The 22,218-nt window shown below is 32.4% G+C and overlaps 1 protein-coding gene across 1 annotated transcript in view; it reads left to right on the forward strand.

Moving 5' to 3' along the window:
• LOC123296560 (titin) overlaps nucleotides 1-22,218 on the forward strand; it is a 175,143-nt gene that overhangs the window by 98,858 nt on the left and 54,067 nt on the right. The window contains 10 exon segments of the mRNA XM_044878085.1: nucleotides 58-2,564; nucleotides 2,633-2,827; nucleotides 2,889-4,293; nucleotides 4,781-5,068; nucleotides 5,136-5,367; nucleotides 5,435-5,793; nucleotides 7,259-7,593; nucleotides 7,841-9,136; nucleotides 9,632-9,761; nucleotides 15,961-22,008. Of these exon segments, the coding sequence (XP_044734020.1) occupies nucleotides 58-2,564; nucleotides 2,633-2,827; nucleotides 2,889-4,293; nucleotides 4,781-5,068; nucleotides 5,136-5,367; nucleotides 5,435-5,793; nucleotides 7,259-7,593; nucleotides 7,841-9,136; nucleotides 9,632-9,761; nucleotides 15,961-22,008 (12,795 nt within the window).

Genomic DNA, 22,218 nt, shown 5'->3' on the forward strand with positions numbered 1-22,218 from the left:
TATTTATACGAAATGACTAGTTTTTATTGTTTCTAAAATGTGTTTTATATATTTTAGGATCAAGATTCCGAGTAACTCATGACTTTGGATATGTAACACTTGATATAAATTCAGTCGTAACTGAAGATTCAGGTGTGTACATGTGCAAGGCAATTAATTTAGCAGGCGAAGCCGTTACTTCTACCTCACTTAAAGTACGCGCTCGTTCAGCCATTGCTGGTGAACCATTACAGCCCGATGCATGGCAAAAGATTCAATTAAAAGAAGCAGAGATGAATCGTGTCCCTGAAATGTTTGTCGAGACCACACCACAACAAGCTCCAGTGTTTACAACACATTTGAAGAGCTACGATAATCTAGCAGAAGGTCAACATGTTTACCTAGAAGCACAAGTTGAACCTAGAACCGACCCTAACCTACGTGTTGAGTGGTTCAAAAATGGAGTGTCACTTACTACTGGTACAAGAATTCGCAGTACATTTGATTTTGGCTTAGTTTCACTTTCGATTAACGGTTTACGTCAAGATGACTCTGCTATTTATACATGTAAAGCTACTAATTTACTTGGTGAAGCTGTGTCTACATGTACATTGAAAATCGCAGATCATCATTGGTTAATTGATCATTCATTACATCCAGATGCAATGCCAATCATTGAGGCTTTAGAAAAACCAGGTGCAGAGAAACCTACTGAACCTGAACCAACATATGAATCACCCGTTGTTATATCACATCTTAACAATGTTGAATGTACTGAAGGTGATAATGTTCACTTTGAATGCACCGTTGAGCCATCTAAGGATCCAACATTAAGAATTGAGTGGTTTGTTAATGGAAAACCTCTTCCATCGGGTGCAAGATATAAGTCAACATACGACTTTGGATATGTTTCATTAGATATAAATCACGCTTATGAAGAAGATTCGGGTATTTACACATGTAAAGCTATCAATTCTAAAGGTTCAGCTACAACATCTGGATCATTACGTTGCACAAGTAAAGAAAGTATTTACAGACAAACGCAACATCCACAAGGAAAGGCTGGTTTAGAAGCAGTAGAAGAAACTGAACAAGAATTAGCTAATAGATATAAACCAAAAGACTTGGGAGCCGACCATGAGTTCCCAAAACCAATTTGGACTACTCCTTTACAACCAGAATTTTCATTAGGAGAAGCACAGGCTTTACACTTGGAAGCCAATGTTGAACCAAAAGAAGATCCTGACTTAAAGATTGAATGGTTCTTTAATGGTAAATCATTGGATCATGGTTCACGATTTAAAATGACTAGTGAGTTTGGATTTGTAACACTGGATTTAACAGAAGTTTATGAAAGAGATCAAGGAATTTACACATGCAAAGCCTGGAATAAATCCGGAGAAGCGTATACTTCAACTACAATCTACTGCAGTTCAAAGGAAAATCTAATTGAACGTACTCAACATCCAAAGGGTAAAGAAGGTTTGGAAGCTATTCAAGATTTAGAAGATTCTTTAAAGAGACCAGAAGGATCAGCAGCAGAAGCTGAAGATGGACATGCTCCTAAATTCACATCTCAACCACAAGATTTAAGCAATTTGAGTGAAGGAGAAATCGCTCACTTTGAAGCATCTTTAACACCAACAGGTGACCAAACAATGAAAGTCGAATGGTTTTATAATGGTGAAGTCCTAAAAGCAAGTCATCGCACTCGTACAGTGTATGCATTCGGTATGGTTGTATTAGAAATTTTAGGTACTAAAATTGAAGATACTGGTACTTATACTTGCCGTGCAACTAACAAATGGGGCAAAGACGAGATAAGTGTAAACTTAGAATGTGTTGAAAAAACCAAAGGACAAAAACCTAAATTCACAACACAAATACAAAATATTGAAGGCTTGAAGGATGGAGAATCTGCTCATTTCGAATGTACGCTAATACCAGTCAACGATCCAAAATTGAAAGTTGAGTGGTTCCATAATGGCCAACCATTATTGCAATCATCAAGGATAAAATCAGTATCCGATTTTGGATTTGTAGTATTAGATATTTCATATATTCAAAACCATGACTCAGGAGAGTATGTCTGTAAAGCTAGTAATTTATACGGAGAGGATTATACTAAAGCTACTATTTCCGCTTATGGAAGAGGTGGTGTATACTCAGACAGTTTACAACCAGATTCATTGGCTCGTATTAGAGAGCTGGAAAGTCAACAAGGGCAACAACCTCAAACACCAACAACACCGGTAGCAGAGCCTCCTAAATTCATAACCCAAATAAGTGACGTTACCAAGTTAGTTGAAGGACAAAGTGCACACTTTGAAGCACGCTTAACTCCAGTAACAGATCCTGATCTAAAAGTAGAATGGTATTACAATGGAAAGAAATTACCCCATGGTCACAGATACAGAACCTTCCATGATTTTGGAATAGTTATTTTAGACATTTTATACTGTTATGAAGAAAATTCTGGTGTCTATGAATGTCGCGCTGTTAATAAATATGGTGAAGATTCTACCAAAGCAACATTGAAGTGCGTCTCCAAAGCAAACTTAATCTTGGACTCGCAACTGCCGCGGGTAGGCTATAACACTTATAAAAATTTCTTTTTTAATAAAATGATTTAATTTGTTATTTTGAATTCAAGGGCATGGAAGGTGGTTTGGAAAAAATTCAAACCTTAGAAGACTCACTTGTTCGAACCCGAGAAGAAAGAGAAATTGAAGCGAAGGGCAAAGCTCCTGTATTTACAGTACCATTATCAAACATTGAAGGACTTAAAGAAGGAGAAAATGCTCATTTCGAAGCACGATTGACACCAACGGATGATCCAAAATTAAAGGTAAACTACGATTATAATATCTCCTAAACTTGAGACAGATTTTAATATAAAATGATTTTAGGTTGAATGGTTCTGGAATGGCAAACCATTAAAAGCTGGATCACGTTTCCGTACATTCTGTGACTTTGGTTTCGTAATTCTTGAAATATCTCCAATATATCCCGAAGACTCGGGCGAATATTCATGCCGTGCCTTTAATGACTATGGTGAAGCTGTCACTACTGCTACCATGAAAATACAAGGCAAACGTAGCATTATTTTAGAATCCCAACTACCAAAAGGAATGGAGGGAACCATTGACAAAATTGCAGAATTAGAGGGATTGGGTACTGGCTCTCACCAAATGCCACCAGAAGATGACAGTGGCAAACCCCCAGAATTTATTACAACGCCATCAGATTTAGCTTTGGCTGAGAATTCCTTAGCTCATTTCGAATGTAGATTAACTCCAGTTAATGATCCAAGTATGCGTGTAGAGTGGTTCCATAACGGAAAACCACTTCTTGCTGGATCAAGGGTGAAAACCATTAACGATTTTGGATTTGTTATTTTGGAAATTTCTGGTTGTTATCAACGTGAATCTGGACTTTATACCTGCAAAGCTACAAACAAACATGGTGAAGCTACCGTGTCATGCAAATTGCAAGTACGAGGTCGTACTGGAATTGTAATGGAACCTCAGTTACCAAACAATTTCAGAACTGGTACAGAGAGTATTCAAAAATTGGAAGAATCTTTATACAAACGTGATGAAATTCTAGCCGAGGAAGAGGAACCAAATCCACCTAAATTTACTGTAGAATTGAAAGACAATTTGGATGTGCCAGAGGGTGGACCAATTCACTTTGATTGTCGTGTAGAACCTGTTGGTGACCCAACAATGAGAATTGATTGGTTCCATAATGGCCGCCCATTTGCAACTGGATCTCGAGTTCATATGTTGAACGATTTTGGTTTTATTGCGTTAGATATGGATTATACATATATTAGAGATTCTGGAGAATATATTTGTAGAGCAACCAATAAATGGGGTTCTGCAACTACTAAAGCTTCAATTACTATCAAATCTAAACGTAGTGTAGATTTTGAATCTCAGTTACCAACAGGTATGAGTGCAGAAAAACTTAAAGATTTAGAGCGTGGACCTGTAAGTGAAGCTCCTAAAGAAGATGCTGAACATGGCCCACCAAAATTCACTACACAAATACAATCAGCTACAGTTGAAGAATCACAGGCTGTTCGTTTTGAATGTCATGTTGAACCTAAAGATGATCCAAATCTTCGCATTGAATGGTACAGAAATGGAAAACCATTACCATCTGGTCACAGATACCGCACAGTTTATGATATGGGCTTTGTATCGTTGGATATTCTTTATGTATATCAAGAAGATTCTGGTGAATATGTTTGCCGTGCTGTAAATAAATACGGCGAAGATAGAACCATAGCATCCATTTCATGTAAAGGTTAGTATAACTATTCAAATTCAGAAAGGCACTAATCTTATGAAAAATGGATCTACGTCAAATTTGCTCATATCACGAGATTTTATAGATCTTGGCATCTTGAAGTCTCAATGGCACGTTTTTGAGACTATTGAAATGTCAAAAATCACAATGAACAGGTATGAGTTTACCAAAAATATATTTGAAAAAATATTTATGTTAGTTGGAGTGTGAGCCTAAGTGTTTTAAATAGCTGTGCGTATGTGTGGTTCCAACATATTTTCAAACAAATATTTTTAATATTTTTGCAAACCGTATGCGTCTTTGACTTTCCAACGTCCATAGCTCAAAAACGGTTGGATTTGGACGGTCGCACCCGTTGAGACTTTTAATCAGCATTCAAAAATTTATCAAATCGCGCAATATGAGCCAATTTGTCCGAGACTTAATTCCCATAATAATAGTGCGGAATTTATCACAGGTATTTAATAACACCTATTTCTTACAGAATTGCCATCAATTATTTTACAAAATCAAGTACCTAAGGGCATGAAGAGATCAGAACAATTGATGCAAATGGAAGCCACAATCAAAAAATATACATCGGAAATATTCTTAACAGAAGATGATTTGTACGATCCAGATCGTAAACAACCACCACGATTTGTTACACAAATTCAAGATCAAACTTCTCTTGTAGAAATGCAAAGCACTAAATTTGAATGTCAATTAGCTCCTGTCGGTGACCCTAATATGAAAGTTGAATGGTTCTTTAATGGAAAACCACTTCTACACAGTAAGTTTAACATAAACGAAAGTATAGAAATAAAATGATAATAATATATATTTTTAAAACTTTATAGAAAATCGTTTCACACCTATATACGATTTTGGATATGTTGCTATGAACTTCGGTTGGGTATACCCTGAAGATAGCGGAGAATACTTATGTAGAGCAACAAATTTGTATGGAATGGACGAAACTAGAGCCATTATTAAAACAGCTGGTAAACCTGGAATTATTTATGAATCTCAATTACCGAAAGGTATGAAGAGTATCGAAAAGATTCGAGAAATGGAAGCTGCTTGGCAAGTGTAAGTTACAACATTCTATAATATTTATACCTATCATACAAGTTATCAATAATTTTCTATTATACAGTGTACCCGATGAGCCCGAAGAAGCAGCTAAATCACGTTGTGCGCCAATTTTCGTCAGTAAACCAGAACCAGTAACTGTTGAAGAAGGTGACTGGTCGCGGTTCTGTTGTCGTGTAACTGGTTTCCCAAGACCAAGAGTAATGTGGTTAATTAATGGACACACCATTGTCAATGGATCTCGATACAAACTAACCTACGATGGAATGTACCATATGGACATTCCAAAGACAAGACAATATGACAATGGTGTTGTTGAAGTAATTGCAAGAAGTTCTGTTGGTGAAGCTTTAGCCACCACAGAATTAAAAGTCGTACCTAGAAAGGATGATTTCCGTGGTGTATTGAAAAATTCACCAAGACGTGAGTATTATTACACTTCCCAAACATTTTACGCTGAATTTTTAACATTAATTTAATCTTACTGCACAAATACAACAATTTTTTTTAAACACAAGACTGGATATAACACATTATTATAGAAATTATTTTTTTAGAGATTTTATTTTTTTACATAACTGTTTTTATAGCTTTATTGAAATTATTACACATTAATACAAAAATAATGCATTAAATTTTAATGCAACCAAATCATAAAAAACAACATTGCTTAGGCGGGCAAATATGTGTAAACTTAAAATATCGAACATAAGCAATGTGAAATATATTTTCTGTCACACACTATTGAGTTTGTTCTTTATGCCTCGGTGCAGTACACCAAGTGTAAGTAGAAAATAATAGTAATATTACAGTGTAATAAGACTATATCACTTTCTAACTACACTCAAGGGTACAAAAAGATCATTCGAATTTATGCGAACCTAGAATCTAGATACACATGTTAAGATACTTTGGAAAATATAAATACAGTGGGTATTTATAACACTCGATATAATTGTGTACTTGTCACCGACACTTTAAGTTTAAACCTATTTGCCACAAATAAATAACAAACAAAAATATACTTCAAATAGAAAGCTACCCTTTACATTGCACATTTACCAAACTACCCACATATAAATACTCCAATATTCCCCAAAATGATTTATTACCTACGGCTTACGTCATCTGAGAATCTTCTGCTGTTGATCTTCTGTATTTACATGCTTCCTCACGATCCAGGAATAATATTTAACAGGTATGAGGTGTAAAATTGTGAAATTGTGTTCCAATAATGTTTTGTAAATAATAATATCTTATATAAATATGATAATTGTTCAGTTGCGAATGTTATTAATTTTTTAACATGTGATATACGGTATTAAGTTCATTTTCCTATATCACTTTTTTTTATGATAATGCCCCGTTTTTAATCACATCCTTTTCACAAATGTGTATAAAAATCATAATTGCAATTTTTTTCTAAAAATATATATTAAATTACATGAAACCATAATATTTCCCATTAAAATCTTTAGGCTCCTTTTTAAGAGCTATAGGCGATGCATGAGTATTTGGATAATTGTTTATTTGATTGTTTTAAATGATTGAGATAGGTAAAAATAAACAATAAAAACTTGCCTCAATTTTTTTTAATTTTAACAAGATTATATACCTAAAATATAGTCATGTTTTTGTGCTTGTGCGATTAGAAGCGTTTTCTGTCGACAGAAAGAAGTTAGTCATCATAACGGACTAAAAATTTCATGCACATGCCTGCTAAAGTGGTTTGTTTACGTAATCAGAATTAGCTCTAATTTAAAAGGGTTTATTAAAATTTAATTTTTATGTTATTTTAATATTTTTTTCTTTATGAATCTCAATCATTTAAAATACATTTCATGCACTTAAAAATATTAGAAAATTTTACTAAAAAATTATTCTTTAGCATGGTACGACTACAATCTAACACAATACCAAAAAGATCGTGAAACTGAATTGGAACGTGTATTTGATGAACGCACACAACAAGAACGTACTATAATTACTGGTGACCAATTCAAACCAAAAGTAGCAAATGAACCTGAAACAGAATGGCAACAAACAGTTAAAAAGAAGAAAAACGAAGATTATTATTCAAAGATACATGAACTTGAAAATGAACAAGTTGTTAAAGAAGCACGTATTCGGGAAGCAAATCATCAATTCGCCATTCCCGGTGAAAAAATTGTTAATGCTTCTGTTGCAAAAGGCATGGCGCAACGATATCAAGATAACTTGTAAGTATCAGAAAAATGGTATTAGCATTAAGCGCTACCAGTTTTGAACAAACTGAAAGCCTTAAAGTTTCCTCGAATTTATTTTCTGATGCCAATATTTTCTTTGTTACAGAGAACAAAAACCAGAACAAAAACCATTGCAACCAATACCAATTTTGCCAAAACCAGATTACTCACAACAACCTGATTGGACAAAACATCAATTAAAGAAAACTCAACGACAAATTGAAGAAGAACAACTTGAAGTTGAGGAAACACAAACCAAAAAATCAGCAGTACCACCTGGCCCAACTGAATCTGGTGTACATGCAAAAGAAATTCATGTAGCAAAACAAAAACAAACTCAAAAAGAAACTAAAGGAGACCTAGAGATTACACGTAAAATAACAGCAACTGAAACAACTGAAATGGAACATAAGAATAAAACAACTGAACGTGTTGTACAAGGACAAGTTTTACCATCAACACCACCATTCTTTACTAAAAAGATTCAACCATGTCGTGCGTTCGAAAATGAACGTGCGCGATTCGAAGTTGAGTACGACGGTGATCCATTGCCTACTATTAAATGGTTCCGTGAAGATTGTCTACTCAAGAATTCACCAGATTTCCAAATTCATACAATGAGCACTAAATCAATTTTGGTATTACGTCAAGTTATGCTAGAAGATTCTGGTGTATTCTCAGTAATTGCTGAAAATCGTGGTGGTACAGCCAAATGTAGTGCCAATTTAGTTGTGGAACAAAAACGACGTACTGGACGCGGAGGTGTAATACCACCAAATTTCATTGCAACAATTCATGATGCAAATGTACCTGCTGGTCAATTAGTACGTTTTGATGCTCGCATTCAAGGTACCAAGCCATTGGATGTATATTGGTTGAAGAACGGCAAGAAAATCACACCAGACATTCGGTACAAAACTTTAGAAGAAGATAATACGTATACATTAATAATTCTTGAAGTAGTTCCCGAAGATGCTGCTAAATATGAATGTGTGGCTATTAACAATGCTGGTGAAGCTCGTTGTGAAGCTGAATGTGTTGTACAAGCTCCACAATCGCCAAAGAAAACTCAAAAACCATCAACACCTGGTGCTGAAAAAGAGCCAATTATTGCTCAACCCCTTAAAAACCAAATTGTAAAAGAAGGACAAGCAATTGCATTCAAATGTAAAATTGTTGGTAAACCAACACCAACTATTACATGGCAAAAAGGTGACAAAACAATTAAACCATCAAAATATTTCCAAATGGTAAAAGAAGGTGATAATTGTATTTTAAAAATATCAGAAGCTTTCCCAGAAGATGAAGGAGTTTATACATGTACAGCCACAAATCCAGCTGGTACTACTAAAACATCAGCTAGTTTAAAAGTTGCTGCACCCGATAATCAAGATGTTGCGCCATCACTCACCCCCATGAAAGATGTTATTGTCCAAGAAGGAAATCCTGCTCAATTTAAAACACAAGTAGCTGGAAAACCAAAACCAGCAATTCAATGGCTTCGAGAAGGTGTTTTGATACCAGAATCACAAGATTTTCAGGTAATAACTATTCACGATTTGTAAATTTTCAAAATTTTCAAAAAGAGTCTACCCAAAATTTAATTTTTTATTTTAATAAGTATTTCATAATCAGTAAAAAATGATTATTCATGAAGTTAGTTTCTCCAAAAAACATTGTCTTCTAATAGATGAAAATTGGACCAATTTTCGAAGATTTGAATAGAATTATTCGAGAATTTAGATTCTTTTACTATTTCAACAACCCCGCTTTGTTGTATAATTAACATTCCCTATTTGTCGTCTTGATTAACACAAGTAATAGATTAATCATTGTCATTAAAAGTAATTAATTTTCTCCCATTTGAACGACAGAGAATTAGCGCGAAGTAATTGGCGTTATTATTTTAAATGTTAATCTTGCAAATTGTCCCTACTCATTTCTAGGAAGTAAAATTAATGGGTAGGCTCATTCTTCTTACCCTACAAATTTTTCATTTTTTATTTTTACTAATTATATTTATTCTTTCATTACAGACACTTCAAGAAGGCAATAACGTTGTTTTATTAATTGCAACAACTTACGAAGAAGATTCTGGAGTATTTACATGTAGAGCAACAAGTTCCGCTGGACAAGTAGAGACTTCGGCCAGACTCACAGTAAAAAGTAAGAAATAATCACATTTTGATTTTTAAAACGGACTGTGTTATTGGTAGAAAAATGATTTAATTTTTTTCAATGTGCAATAAAAACTTTATCACAATAATACACTATCAAAATCAATTTGGAATAGAGTAATACGCAAAAAAGAGAGAGTTAACAGGTGCAAAATTTATTTATTTTACTCTTTCTATATGATTTTTGATACAAAAAAGAATTATCTAGTCATACAAATTCAAGCTTTTTTATCGTATAATATTTTTCTAATATAAGGGCTTGGGGTTGTTTATTAATTTTATCAAATGATTCAAAACGAAAAAAAAAGATGCCTATCTTAATTTAATAACAATTTTTAGTTGTATGTTTAACAATTGTAATAGCTTGTACTCTGGCAAAATAATGAAATAATTATTTAATTATTTAGATTTAATAATTATCAATTACTTGTAATTCAAAATATTTACTATATTTAATTATTTATCAAAAATAAATTGCTATATTTCATAAGAAACATAGATTTTTCCTTATTATTTCATAACAATATCAAGTCTGTCGATGGAAAATAACAGTGGGACTTAAAAAAATAGTATTTCGAGAGCAATTGTTTTCTTAAACCTCCCAAATTTTATTATAGTTAATCAATTATATTACAGCTATTGAATTAAATACTAAACCTTCATAAGAGGCTTCTAAATAAAAACTTGTAAGAATAACAACGAAAATAATACCCTTATGCTTAAATACACAATTTTCATTTTTTAATAACTGAAATTTTTTCGAAATACACACCACATCAAATAAAATCTTTAATAATGAAAAAACTAAAAAATTTTCATCTTAAAGAATCTTTCATTATACGATCAGTAGTGCTGCCAATATTAACAGATAATGGTTAGTGTTATTGATTATATGGGTTGAAATACAGATATTTTAGCCATGGTATTTCGGGCTTGTTCACTGTGCGATATTTATTTTATTAAAATACACTTGAATTGGGTGCAAACAATAAAAAAAAAGCTACGAAACTATTGACGGTTTGGAATGACAGGCTAAAATTTAAATTAGGTACGAATCCAAAAATTAAATTCCGACGGATTGGTGATGTATGAAAAAGTAGTATTTCGAGGGCAGAATTGTTTTTGTAAATCTCCCAAATAAAAAAATAATAAAACCAATTAAACTTTTAAAGGTTTGGAATTTTCGGTTAAAGTTAAAAATACTTACCAAAAAATCTAAATTCTGACAGTTTTTCTGATCGTACTAGGCCTATAGGTTTTTTTTGAAATTCTTTCTCTGATGATATATTAGTATTTAATCTGACAGCGATAAGTTCCCTCAGCGGAATTATATAATTCAAGAAAATCCTTTTCCTATTATGTGTCTCACTGTTCAATGACCCAAATATAAAACATTGTTGATTTTCGGAGAAAAATTTATCAAAAGTAATATCTCATTGAAATAATAATATAATATAATATCTCATTAATCTCACTGTTATCGTCCACCGTAGATGCGTCCATGTATTTTTTTCTTTTTGGTTTTTCAGTAATACCATAATGTGTTTAATTTGCTATCATTGTTCTTAGAACGCATAGAGTACAAGAAAATCACTTATGTGTAACCTTTTACCGAATTTGTTCAAAATTCAAGAAGGCCCAAAAATGCACTCCGGTTTAATATTTTTTTGTTTTTATTTTTTTTTGTTTTTGTAAACTAACTAATTTTTGACTAGTGACTTAATGATATGTTATTAAAGTATAAGTTTGTTTTTTGTTTTGAAACATAATTAAACTTTTTTTTTAAGTTGCATTTTGAAGCCATATCTAAAAAGGAGTACATTCGATTTTCTAAGTACTTTTACATATAGGTTTCTAAAAGTTTACCTATAACTACGAATTTTCAGTCTAGTGTGATATTCTCTTGATTCCGAAAGCAAAAATGTTAGACAGATACCTTTGCGCCACTATGTTATATATTTCCAAAAACTTTTCCTAAAACCCTTGACACAATCTTTGGTCTAGAGTGGTTTTGTAATTTCCTTTATTTTCAAAAATAAAAAGGACAAATTTTCAGTTCGCAAGACCATCTGATGCATTTTTCTATATTTGTATGTAAGTATGTATGTCGAGGTATGTATTTTTTTAACGAGTACAAAATTTAATATATTTAAAAAATATATTTAATATTATAACTTTTTCCGCCAATATTTTATTCAACTGTAAATATTTGTACATACATACTTACAATTTAGTAATACCTCATGCTTTAGTTTTTAAAGAAAATCTTAATAATGAGGGCGTTGCATAATTTTCACAATGCCTTTTTATAGCAGCTTACCAACTAATAATGATAATTGTTACCTACCGCCCACATTTCAAGGATAAATACATAAAATAGAGAGTAAATTATTTTCGAAAGCATACCACATTGCTTCCTAATATAACGAGAAACCAACACCTATTCTAGAATGGTATTTTATGTAAAGAGCCGAAAGAAGAGCTGTAAAGTCTCCGGGTCAAAAGCAAATTTGAGGGCCCCATCCAAATTCATCAAAATTTATATCACATTTTATACTCATTTGTAGAAACAGCCATGATACTTGCAATGATATACTTGTAATATTTTACAAGCGCTTACAAAGCATTTCGTTACCAAAAACGCAAGTACTTATAACAAAAAGTTCTTTTTCCTAGATTTAACGGTATAGCAAATTCATTTATTCTTTTATTGGAGTTAATCTTTCGCGCTCTTTGATTTTCGATGGACTAGATAGAGTTGTTCTGAGGCTATTTTGCTCCATTGAGCTACGCAAAAAGTTTTTGTATAACTTTAATTAAGAAAAAGTCCGCTCTGATTTCGCAGTAGTGACAGGAAAAGTCACTATATGGGCTGTGTTTCAGAAGTGCTGTGCAGACATCGGGATAACTGTACGAAATAAAATAAATAGGACATAAAAAATACCACTTACAATCATTTCAACATAAAACTAGTCACATAAAAATCATCGAAATTCCATTGGTAAAATTACGTTGAAAAAGTTATCTATTTAATATTTTAACAGATAAAAATACCAGATGGTTTGTGAAAAAAATGCGACCCCCTTATTAGTCATTAGTATTAATTATAGGTAGTCTATGTGTATTGCATACATGTGGAAATACTGCATATATGATGCGTACGACCGTCTAAAAAGGCAATGCCCAGAAGAATAACTATTTCTAGACTGGAAATTGTAGTGGATATATAAAATAGTATTTTAAACACAAACACGCACGCAGAAGAATACAAAGTGTAGCGCGAGCCGTGTGCAGAATCTACATAAATGACCAAAGAAAGTACCTTACAACACAGAATAATTAATTGTATATAGAAGTTATTTTCAGTAAATTCATTTACCCCATACATACTGAAATGTATAAAATTAGTAATTCTAAATATAAAATCCTATTTTATGAGATTTACTTATTATATTTAACTGCCTGCATCTTTAATAAACTACTCGTAATACTCACATAATTAATAACAATTTACTTAAATTACTCTTTCCAGTTAATTACTGTCTTAATCGAGAATGAAAAATACATAAAAATTATTATTTATATGAAAATTTGTTTGTATTAATAGTATTTTAATATTAATAAACACCTGAATAAATTCACCTGGCAACAAGAGTATTAAAAAAATATGAAATATATCCTCTGAATTTAATAATAAAAAAAATTTTCTTTGAAATGTAAGTTATTGCCAAGAATTTTGTAATATATTTACTTACCTGTGATGATGTCTTACTTAACTAATCATCTCAGTATATTTAAAAATAGCTTATGTTTGCTTTATTACAATTTTTTTCTGTATCCTATTAGCCTCAATTTCATCATAAAGTGAGTCAAGTTTTAATATTGTTTTTACAATTTAATCATTTGATGATTCAACGGTATGATAATGTTTTGGCCTTGGGAATACCTATTTTAAGAAATTATCTTCTATTATGTTCTATTATTATTCAATAATAATAGTTAATTAATTTTACCATTTTTAGAATTTGTTTTTCTATAATGAAAGGAGAACAAGGATTTTTTTAAATAAATATAAAACACAAAATAAAAAATAGTTTTATTAAATTCAATTTTCAATACAAAACTTTTTTCTTTGCCTTATGTTCTATTTTTCTATTTCTATTAATTATTTAATTTATTTTATTTAAAATTTACTTCAACAAAATAAAGAATTTTTTATTGAATATTTTATTTAATAAAAAAAAATATATATTACACAAAATTAAGAATAATTAATTTTAATTTTACAAAATATAACTAGTTAAAATTATTAAGAAAAGAAAATTATGTTTATTTTGAAAACAAAAGTTTATTCTCTGTGAAAAGCAAACAAAATACCTTGATAGCTTGAAAAAACTATAATTTTTGAATAGGATAATATACAAAGGATAAAAACAAAATTAATTTTACGATGAAAACATTAGTTTGAAAAAAAAATTTGCCTCAGATTAATAAAGACTAAAATTAAAATTTCTTCAACTTTTTTTTCTTTAATTTTCTTTTATATGTAAATTAATTAAATAATATAATTATAATCCTGTAAATTGTTTAAAAAATACCGTTGAAAAAAATTAAAAACTATTTTCTATATACTATTATTTTACACTGGAAAAACAGGTTTTGAATCATTTGAAATTAAACACAAACACTAAACTCACAAAAATTTACATTATTACCACAATAATTCTTACATTTTTAAACCATACTTTTATAGCACAAATTTACTTACTGAGCAAAAAAATAACAAAAAACTTGTATTTAAACTCCAACCATTACTCAAATGTATAGTTTTTTTCACAGATTATACGACGTCGCGTGTGCAAAACATACTACAACCAGATGTGTAAATGAAACACATTATATATACCAAAACTAAACGACGCGGACGCCGCGTTGTATACAAAAGTATTTCTCATATATTTTGCCCCCTACACTGCAACGAAATTGTGATTCATCCAATGATGAATATTCTTGATTTGTGTATAATGTGTAACCCACATACTGTGTTATACACCTGTAACACATGTACACCTATTCCTGTAACATACTGTAAAAATGTAAATATTCAATTAGATTTTAAACAAATTTTAGTGGGTAAATTTCTTTTAAAGCTATATTTTGTTTATTATTGCAATAAAATTATTATTTAAATAGCTAATTATATAATTTAGCCAATTTGTGGTACCTATCATTACCTGAAGACTCCAATGAGCTTCATTTTTTTTCTATATAGCCTGTAGAAAAACTACCAGGAATATCTTTTTTTAGTCTTCGTGAGTCCACCATATATCACGTGATCAGGTGGACGTGCCCATCAAAATTTTTCTACGTGGCTATTCCAGTACTGCTTATTCGTTTGAGATAATTATACAGATAATTTTTTTTTAATTTTCTCTTTCTTCCCTTCTATCTCAAAAAGGAATGGAATATCGTAAAACGCAAAAGCAAGTAGGGGGAACGAAAAAACATTATTTAGCATTTTATACGGGAACGTATTAAGAGACAAGTCAGTTCCTTATTTTACGGTTTTTAAGGCTAAAAATTGTTAAAATAGTAAAGATGAAAATTTATTAAAGAGTTTGCTGGTTTACTTTATATTTTCTTCGTGGAAACTTTAACCTGAAAATAAGTAGCCGTTAAAAGTGTCTAGGGAAAAAAATTTTCATACGAAAGTTACTTTTTTATAACACAGAACAAGAATCTTCTACAAAAAATATGTGATTTCATTTAAGAAAACAAAGTAGAAATCTATTTGACCGTATAAAAAAGTGAAGTGTCCCCGTATAAAAAAAAAACTAAATAGTAGTATATAGTTTCATTCCCGCTGAAAATAAGCTGACAAGTATTATCGAGTCTTATGATTTTATATTCCGTTTTCGAAATATATGGGTGAAAATGTTAAAAATTCTACCAATACATGAATTGAACGCACCATCGAGAAATAAATCTAGTTTATATCTCAGCAAACATTATATCCCAAAATTAACATATTTTGATGTTACTTATTTTACGCTCTTTATTAAAATTCTATGAACTGTGGAAAGTTCGAAGAAAGAATTAATAAGAGAATATTTTAAAAATATTAATTTAAAAGTGAATTATTAGAAATATTATTTTAAAATTAAGATTATATTTGATATATTTTACAGAACGAACTAAAGTAGTACGGCGTACAACAACAAAAACTACAAATGACACAAAAACAACATTAGGTAAAAAAGGTACAACTCGCCCAGGAGATTCGACTGAGGAGGGACCTGGTCTAAATAATATAAGCAATGTTGAAGATGATGAATTAAGTGAAGATATTGAGTTACCTCAAGGAGATGAAACTTTACCTTGGAGGATTAAAAAGGCTGATACAAATTTTGCACCTTGGAGGAGACAACGAGCAGACGAAAAAATATCTAAACAAACAATAAGCACAACAGAAACATCAGAAGAGACATTGCTAATTGAAGAACGATCACAAAAACAAATCGAAAAACTTAAACAAGAAACAAAACCATGGACTCAAGAGCCAATAAAGTTAAAACCAACTACACCACAAAAGAAGGAAATACCTAAAGAAACTTTGGAAGAGGTTTCTTTGAAACCATCTAAAATACAAAAAGGTGTAATTGAAAAAGAAACCTTGGAAACTGTAAATTTAAAACCATTCCAGAAAACTATCGATGAAACTGTCATTACAACTCAAGAAGATAAGGAGGAAGTTATATCGGTTGAAGATTCGGAGTTTTTGAAAATTAAAAAGGAGACAGATGAATTCAGTCAAACTAAATCAAAACCACAACCACGAAAAATGAGCCAAGAAACAAAACCATGGACCGAAGAACCAATAAAACTGAAACCTGCTACACCTCAACGGAAAGAAATTCCTAAAGAAACTTTAGAAGAGGTTACTTTGAAACCTTCTAAAATACAAAAGAGTGTAATTGACAAAGAAACATTAGAAACAGTTGACTTAAAACCTTTTAAGAAAACTGTTGATGAAACAATTTCTACAACGCTTGATGATACAATAACTCAAACTGGTAGAGAACAAATTGTTTCAGTGGAAGATTCTGAATTTCTGGAAGTTCAAAAAGAAACAGACGAATTTACAAAAACCAAAACTAGGCCACAACCTCGTAAAATGAGTCAAGAAGCGAAGCCATGGACAGAGGAATCTATAAAACTGAAACCAGCTACTCCTCAGAAAAAGGAAATACCGAAGGAAATATTAGAGGAAGTTAAATTGAAACCTTCCAAGATACAAAAAAGTGTTATTGAGAAAGAATCGTTAGAAACTGTGGACTTGAAATCATTTAAGAAAACAGTAGATGAGACTGCAGTTAATGCGACTCTTGATGAAACAATTGTCAAAACTGATATGGAACAATTAATTTCAGTAGATGATTCCGAAATTTTGAAAGTTCAAGAAGAAACCGATGAATTCCATAAAACTAAGACAATATCAAAACCACGTAAAATGAGCCAAGAAGCCAAACCTTGGACGGAGGAGCCTATAAAACTGAAACCAGCTACTCCCCAGAAAAAAGAAATACCTAAGGAAACGCTGGAAGAAGTTAAATTGAAACCATCCAAAATACAAAAGGGTGTTGTTCAAAAAGAAAGTTTAGAAACTGTAGAATTAAAACCTTTCAAAAAAACTGGCGATGAGACCACTATTACAATGGATGAGGAAACTACAGTTCAGACCGATAGAGAACAAGTTGTGTCGGTTGAAGACTCGGAGTTGCTAAAACTTAAAAAAGAGACAGAAGAATTCACTAAGACTAAAAGCAAACCGCAACCACGTAAAATGAGCCAGGAAGCAAAACCATGGACTGAAGAACCTATAAAATTGAAACCTGCGACTCCTCAGAAAAAAGAAATACCAAAAGAAAAATTAGAAGAAGTGGCATTAAAACCTTCCAAGATACAAAAGACAGTGGTAGAAAAAGAATCATTAGAAACTGTAGACTTAAAATCAGTTAAGAAAACGGTAGAAGAAACCGTACCTACAACTCTTGACGAAATAATTGTTCAAACTGATAGGGAACAAATAGTTTCAGTCGATGATTCAGAATTTCTGAAAATTGAAAAAGAGACCGACGAATTCAGTAAAACTAAGGCAAAAACACAACCACGTAAAATGAGTCAAGAAGCCAAACCTTGGACCGAGGAGCCTATAAAACTGAAACCAGCTACTCCCCAGAAAAAAGAAATACCTAAGGAAACGCTGGAAGAAGTTAAATTGAAACCATCCAAAATACAAAAGGGTGTTGTTCAAAAAGAAAGTTTAGAAACTGTGGAATTAAAACCGTTCAAAAATATCGTCGATGAGACCACTATTACAACGGATGAGGAAACTACAGTTCAGACCGATAGGGAACAAGTTGTATCGGTTGAAGACTCGGAGTTGCTAAAACTTCAAAAAGAGACAGATGAATTCACTAGGACTAAAAGCAAACCACAACCACGTAAAATGAGTCAAGAAGCAAAACCATGGACAGAAGAACCAATAAAACTGAAACCAGCCACTGCCAAGAAAAAAGAAATACCAAAAGAAACATTGGAAGAGGTTAAACTGAAACCTTCTAAAACTCAAAAAGGTGTAATTGAAAAAGAATCTTTAGAAATTGTGGATTTAAAACCTATTAAAAAAAGTACAGATCAAATCGAGGAAGCTAGTGAAATAGTGTCAGTTGAAGATTCTGAACTGCTTGAAATCAAAGAAGAAATGGACGAATTGGCAAAACCTAAAACTACACCTAAACCTCAACCACGTAAAATGAGTCAGGAAACCAAACCCTGGACCGAAGAAGCAATTAAATTAAAACCAACAGCCACACAAAAGAAAGAAATTAAAAAGGAAACTTTAGAAGATGTGACATTAAAACCAGTTAAAGCTACTAGTAGCCCTGAAGAATTATATTTGGACGAAAAAATCTTAGAACCATCTGAAAAAATTCCCGACAAAGATGAGTTGGACACTCCGGTATCTACGGCACCTTGGAGAAAGCCAAAAGAAGAAAAACCAGCAACAGTTGCACCTTGGAGAAAACCAAAACAAGATAAACCAGATCAAGCACAAGACGATGTTTTGGCACAGTCAGAAATGGTAGAAGAAATAATTACTGAAGTTGAAGATACAATCGTTCTTCAAGTTGACAAATCCACTGAAGAAACAAATCGTGTACAGCCAATTGTACCATGGAGAAGAAAATCACAACCTACAGAGGATAAATCAGAAACAAAATGGCCAACTGGTAAGAGGAGGCCAATAGAAGAACAGAAACCCGAAGAGATCACTCTTAAACCTATTCCCAAAAAGACACCAGAAGAAAAACCAAAGGAAGAAGTCTCAGGTTCTGTGGATCTGAAACCGATACCAAAAGCTAAAGACACGGAAGAGGTTGAAGAAAGGAAGTGGCCAACTGGAAAAAGACGACCGAAAGAAGAAGAAAAACCTGAAGAGATAACTCTTAAGCCTATACCTAAAAAGAAACCAGAAGAAATGCCGAAAGGAGAAGTTCCAGACACAATAGATTTGAAACCAATTCAAAAAACTAAGGAAATAGAAGAGGTTGAAGAAAAGAAATGGCCCACGGGTAAGAGAAGGCCGAAAGAAGAAGTGAAACCCGAAGAGATCACTCTTAAACCTATTCCTAAAAAGAAAACAGAAGAGAAGCCAAAAGAAGAAGTTCCAGATACTGTAGATTTGAAACCAATACAAAAAACTAAAGAAATAGAAGAGGTTGAAGAAAAGAAATGGCCTACGGGCAAAAGAAGACCTAAACAAGAAGAGAAACCTGAAGAGGTTACTCTTAAACCTATACCCAAAAAGAAACCAGAAGAAAAATCAAAGGAAGAGGTTCCTGATTCCGTGGATCTGAAACCGATACCAAAAACTAAACAAATAGAAGAGGTTGAAGAAAAGAAATGGCCTACTGGTAAGAGAAGAGCAAAAGAAGAAGAGAAACCCGAAGAGGTCACTCTTAAACCTATTCCTAAAAAGAAACCAGAAGAGAAACCAAAAGAAGATGTTCCAGATACTGTAGATTTGAAGCCAATACAAAAAACTAAAGAAATAGAAGAAGTCGAAGAAAAGAAATGGCCTACGGGCAAAAGAAGGCCTAAACAAGAAGAGAAACCCGAAGAGGTCACTCTTAAACCTATACCCAAAAAGAAACCAGAAGAAAAACCGAAGGAAGTGGTTCCTGATTCCGTGGATCTGAAACCGATATCAAAAACTAAAGAAATAGAAGAAGTTGAAGAAAAGAAATGGCCCACGGGCAAGAGAAGGCCGAAGCAAGAAGAAAAACCTGAAGAGATCACTCTTAAACCTATTCCTAAAAAGAAACCAGAAGAGAAGCCAAAAGAAGAAGTTTTAGATACTGTAGATTTGAAACCAATACAAAAAAGTAAAGAAATAGAAGAGGTTGAAGAAAAGAAATGGCCTACGGGCAAAAGAAGACCTAAACAAGAAGAGAAACCCGAAGAAGTCACTCTTAAACCTATTCCCAGAAAGAAACCAGAAGAGAAACCAAAAGAAGAAGTTCCAGATACTGTAGATTTGAAACCAATTCAAAAAACTAAAGAAATAGAATCAGTTGAAGAAAAGAAATGGCCTACGGGCAAAAGAAGACCTAAACAAGAAGAGAAACCCGAAGAGGTCACTCTTAAACCTATACCCACAAAGAAACTAGAAGAAAAACCAAAAGAAGAGGTTCCTGATTCCGTGGATCTGAAACCGATATCAAAAACTAAAGAAATAGAAGAAGTTGAAGAAAAGAAATGGCCTACAGGCAAAAGAAGACCTAAACAAGAAGAGAAACCTGAAGAGGTCACTCTTAAACCTATACCCAAAAAGAAACCAGAAGAAAAACCGAAGGAAGAGATTCCTGATTCCGTGGATCTGAAACCGATATCAAAAACTAAAGAAATAGAAGAAGTTGAAGAAAAGAAATGGCCCACGGGCAAGAGAAGGCCAAAGCAAGAAGAAAAACCTGAAGAAGTCACTCTTAAACCTATTCCTAAAAAGAAACCAGAAGAGAAGCCAAAAGAAGAAGTTCCAGATACTGTAGATTTGAAACCAATACAAAAAACTAAAGAAATAGAAGAGGTTGAAGAAAAGAAATGGCCTACAGGCAAAAGAAGACCTAAACAAGAAGAGAAACCTGAAGAGGTCACTCATAAACCTATACCCAACAAGAAACCAGAAGAAAAACCGAAGGAAGAGGTTCCTGATTCCGTGGATCTGAAACCGATATCAAAAACTAAAGAAATAGAAGAAGTTGAAGAAAAGAAATGGCCCACGGGCAAGAGAAGGCCAAAGCAAGAAGAAAAACCTGAAGAAGTCACTCTTAAACCTATTCCTAAAAAGAAACCAGAAGAGAAGCCAAAAGAAGAAGTTCCAGATACTGTAGATTTGAAACCAATACAAAAATCTAAAGAAATAGAAGAGATTGAAGAAAAGAAATGGCCTTCTGGTAAGAGAAGACCTAAACAAGAAGAGAAACCTGAAGAGGTTACTCTTAAACCTATACCTAAAAATAAAACAGAAGAAAAACCAGTTGAAATTGAAGATGTTCCCGAAATTCAAAATGAGGAAGTAGATAATGTGAAATCAGATTCCGTAATTATTTTACAGGAAAAGAAAGTAGTTCGGAAGAGTATAATGAAAACTCCAAGCACAGAAACAGTTGAAGATGAAAGTCAAACAACACAGGCTACCCAAAGTATTAAAATTGACTCTAAGAAAAAAGTTAAAAAACGAGTTGTTTTTGATAATGATCAACCTTTGGGTGACTTAGAAATAGTTTCAGAGAAAAAATCTAAAGTTAAACCGGAAACTGTTTCCAGTAAAACTAAAGAAACAACTTCCACGTTGCTGGTAGAAATTAAAGAACAAAAGAAAGTTAAAAAATCTAAAGCACCACGATTTATCCAAAGGCTTCAACCAGTTACTGGTGAACTAAATCAACCAGTCAAATTCGTATGTGAAGTGGAGGGAACGCCATTCCCTGAAATATCTTGGTTCAAAAACGAAGTGGAGCTTCATGCTAGCGAGCACGTACAAATGTCTGTAGTAGAAAATACAGTAACTTTAGAAATAGCTGAAGTGAAACCTCAAGATGTATCAATGTATTCATGCCGTGCTACAAATAGTGCCGGAGTAGCTACATCTACAGCAAACCTTATAATTTTAGGTAAAGAAAACTAATGATGATAACATTAATTCTTATTTTTATTATTCTCTTAATTTATCCCATTTGTTTATTCCTGATAAATGTTTTAAATACTGGGACAATTGCCAGGTCTAAACTTGCCAAAATCTTTATGCATTTTTTTATTTTAATTTTAAAGTAGCTTTATTATAAGATTTATCTCAATATAAATGCATAGAAGGTTTTTGAAAT

The sequence above is a fragment of the Chrysoperla carnea genome, chromosome 3 (assembly GCF_905475395.1).
Source record: "Chrysoperla carnea chromosome 3, inChrCarn1.1, whole genome shotgun sequence".
Taxonomy (NCBI): domain Eukaryota; kingdom Metazoa; phylum Arthropoda; class Insecta; order Neuroptera; family Chrysopidae; genus Chrysoperla; species Chrysoperla carnea.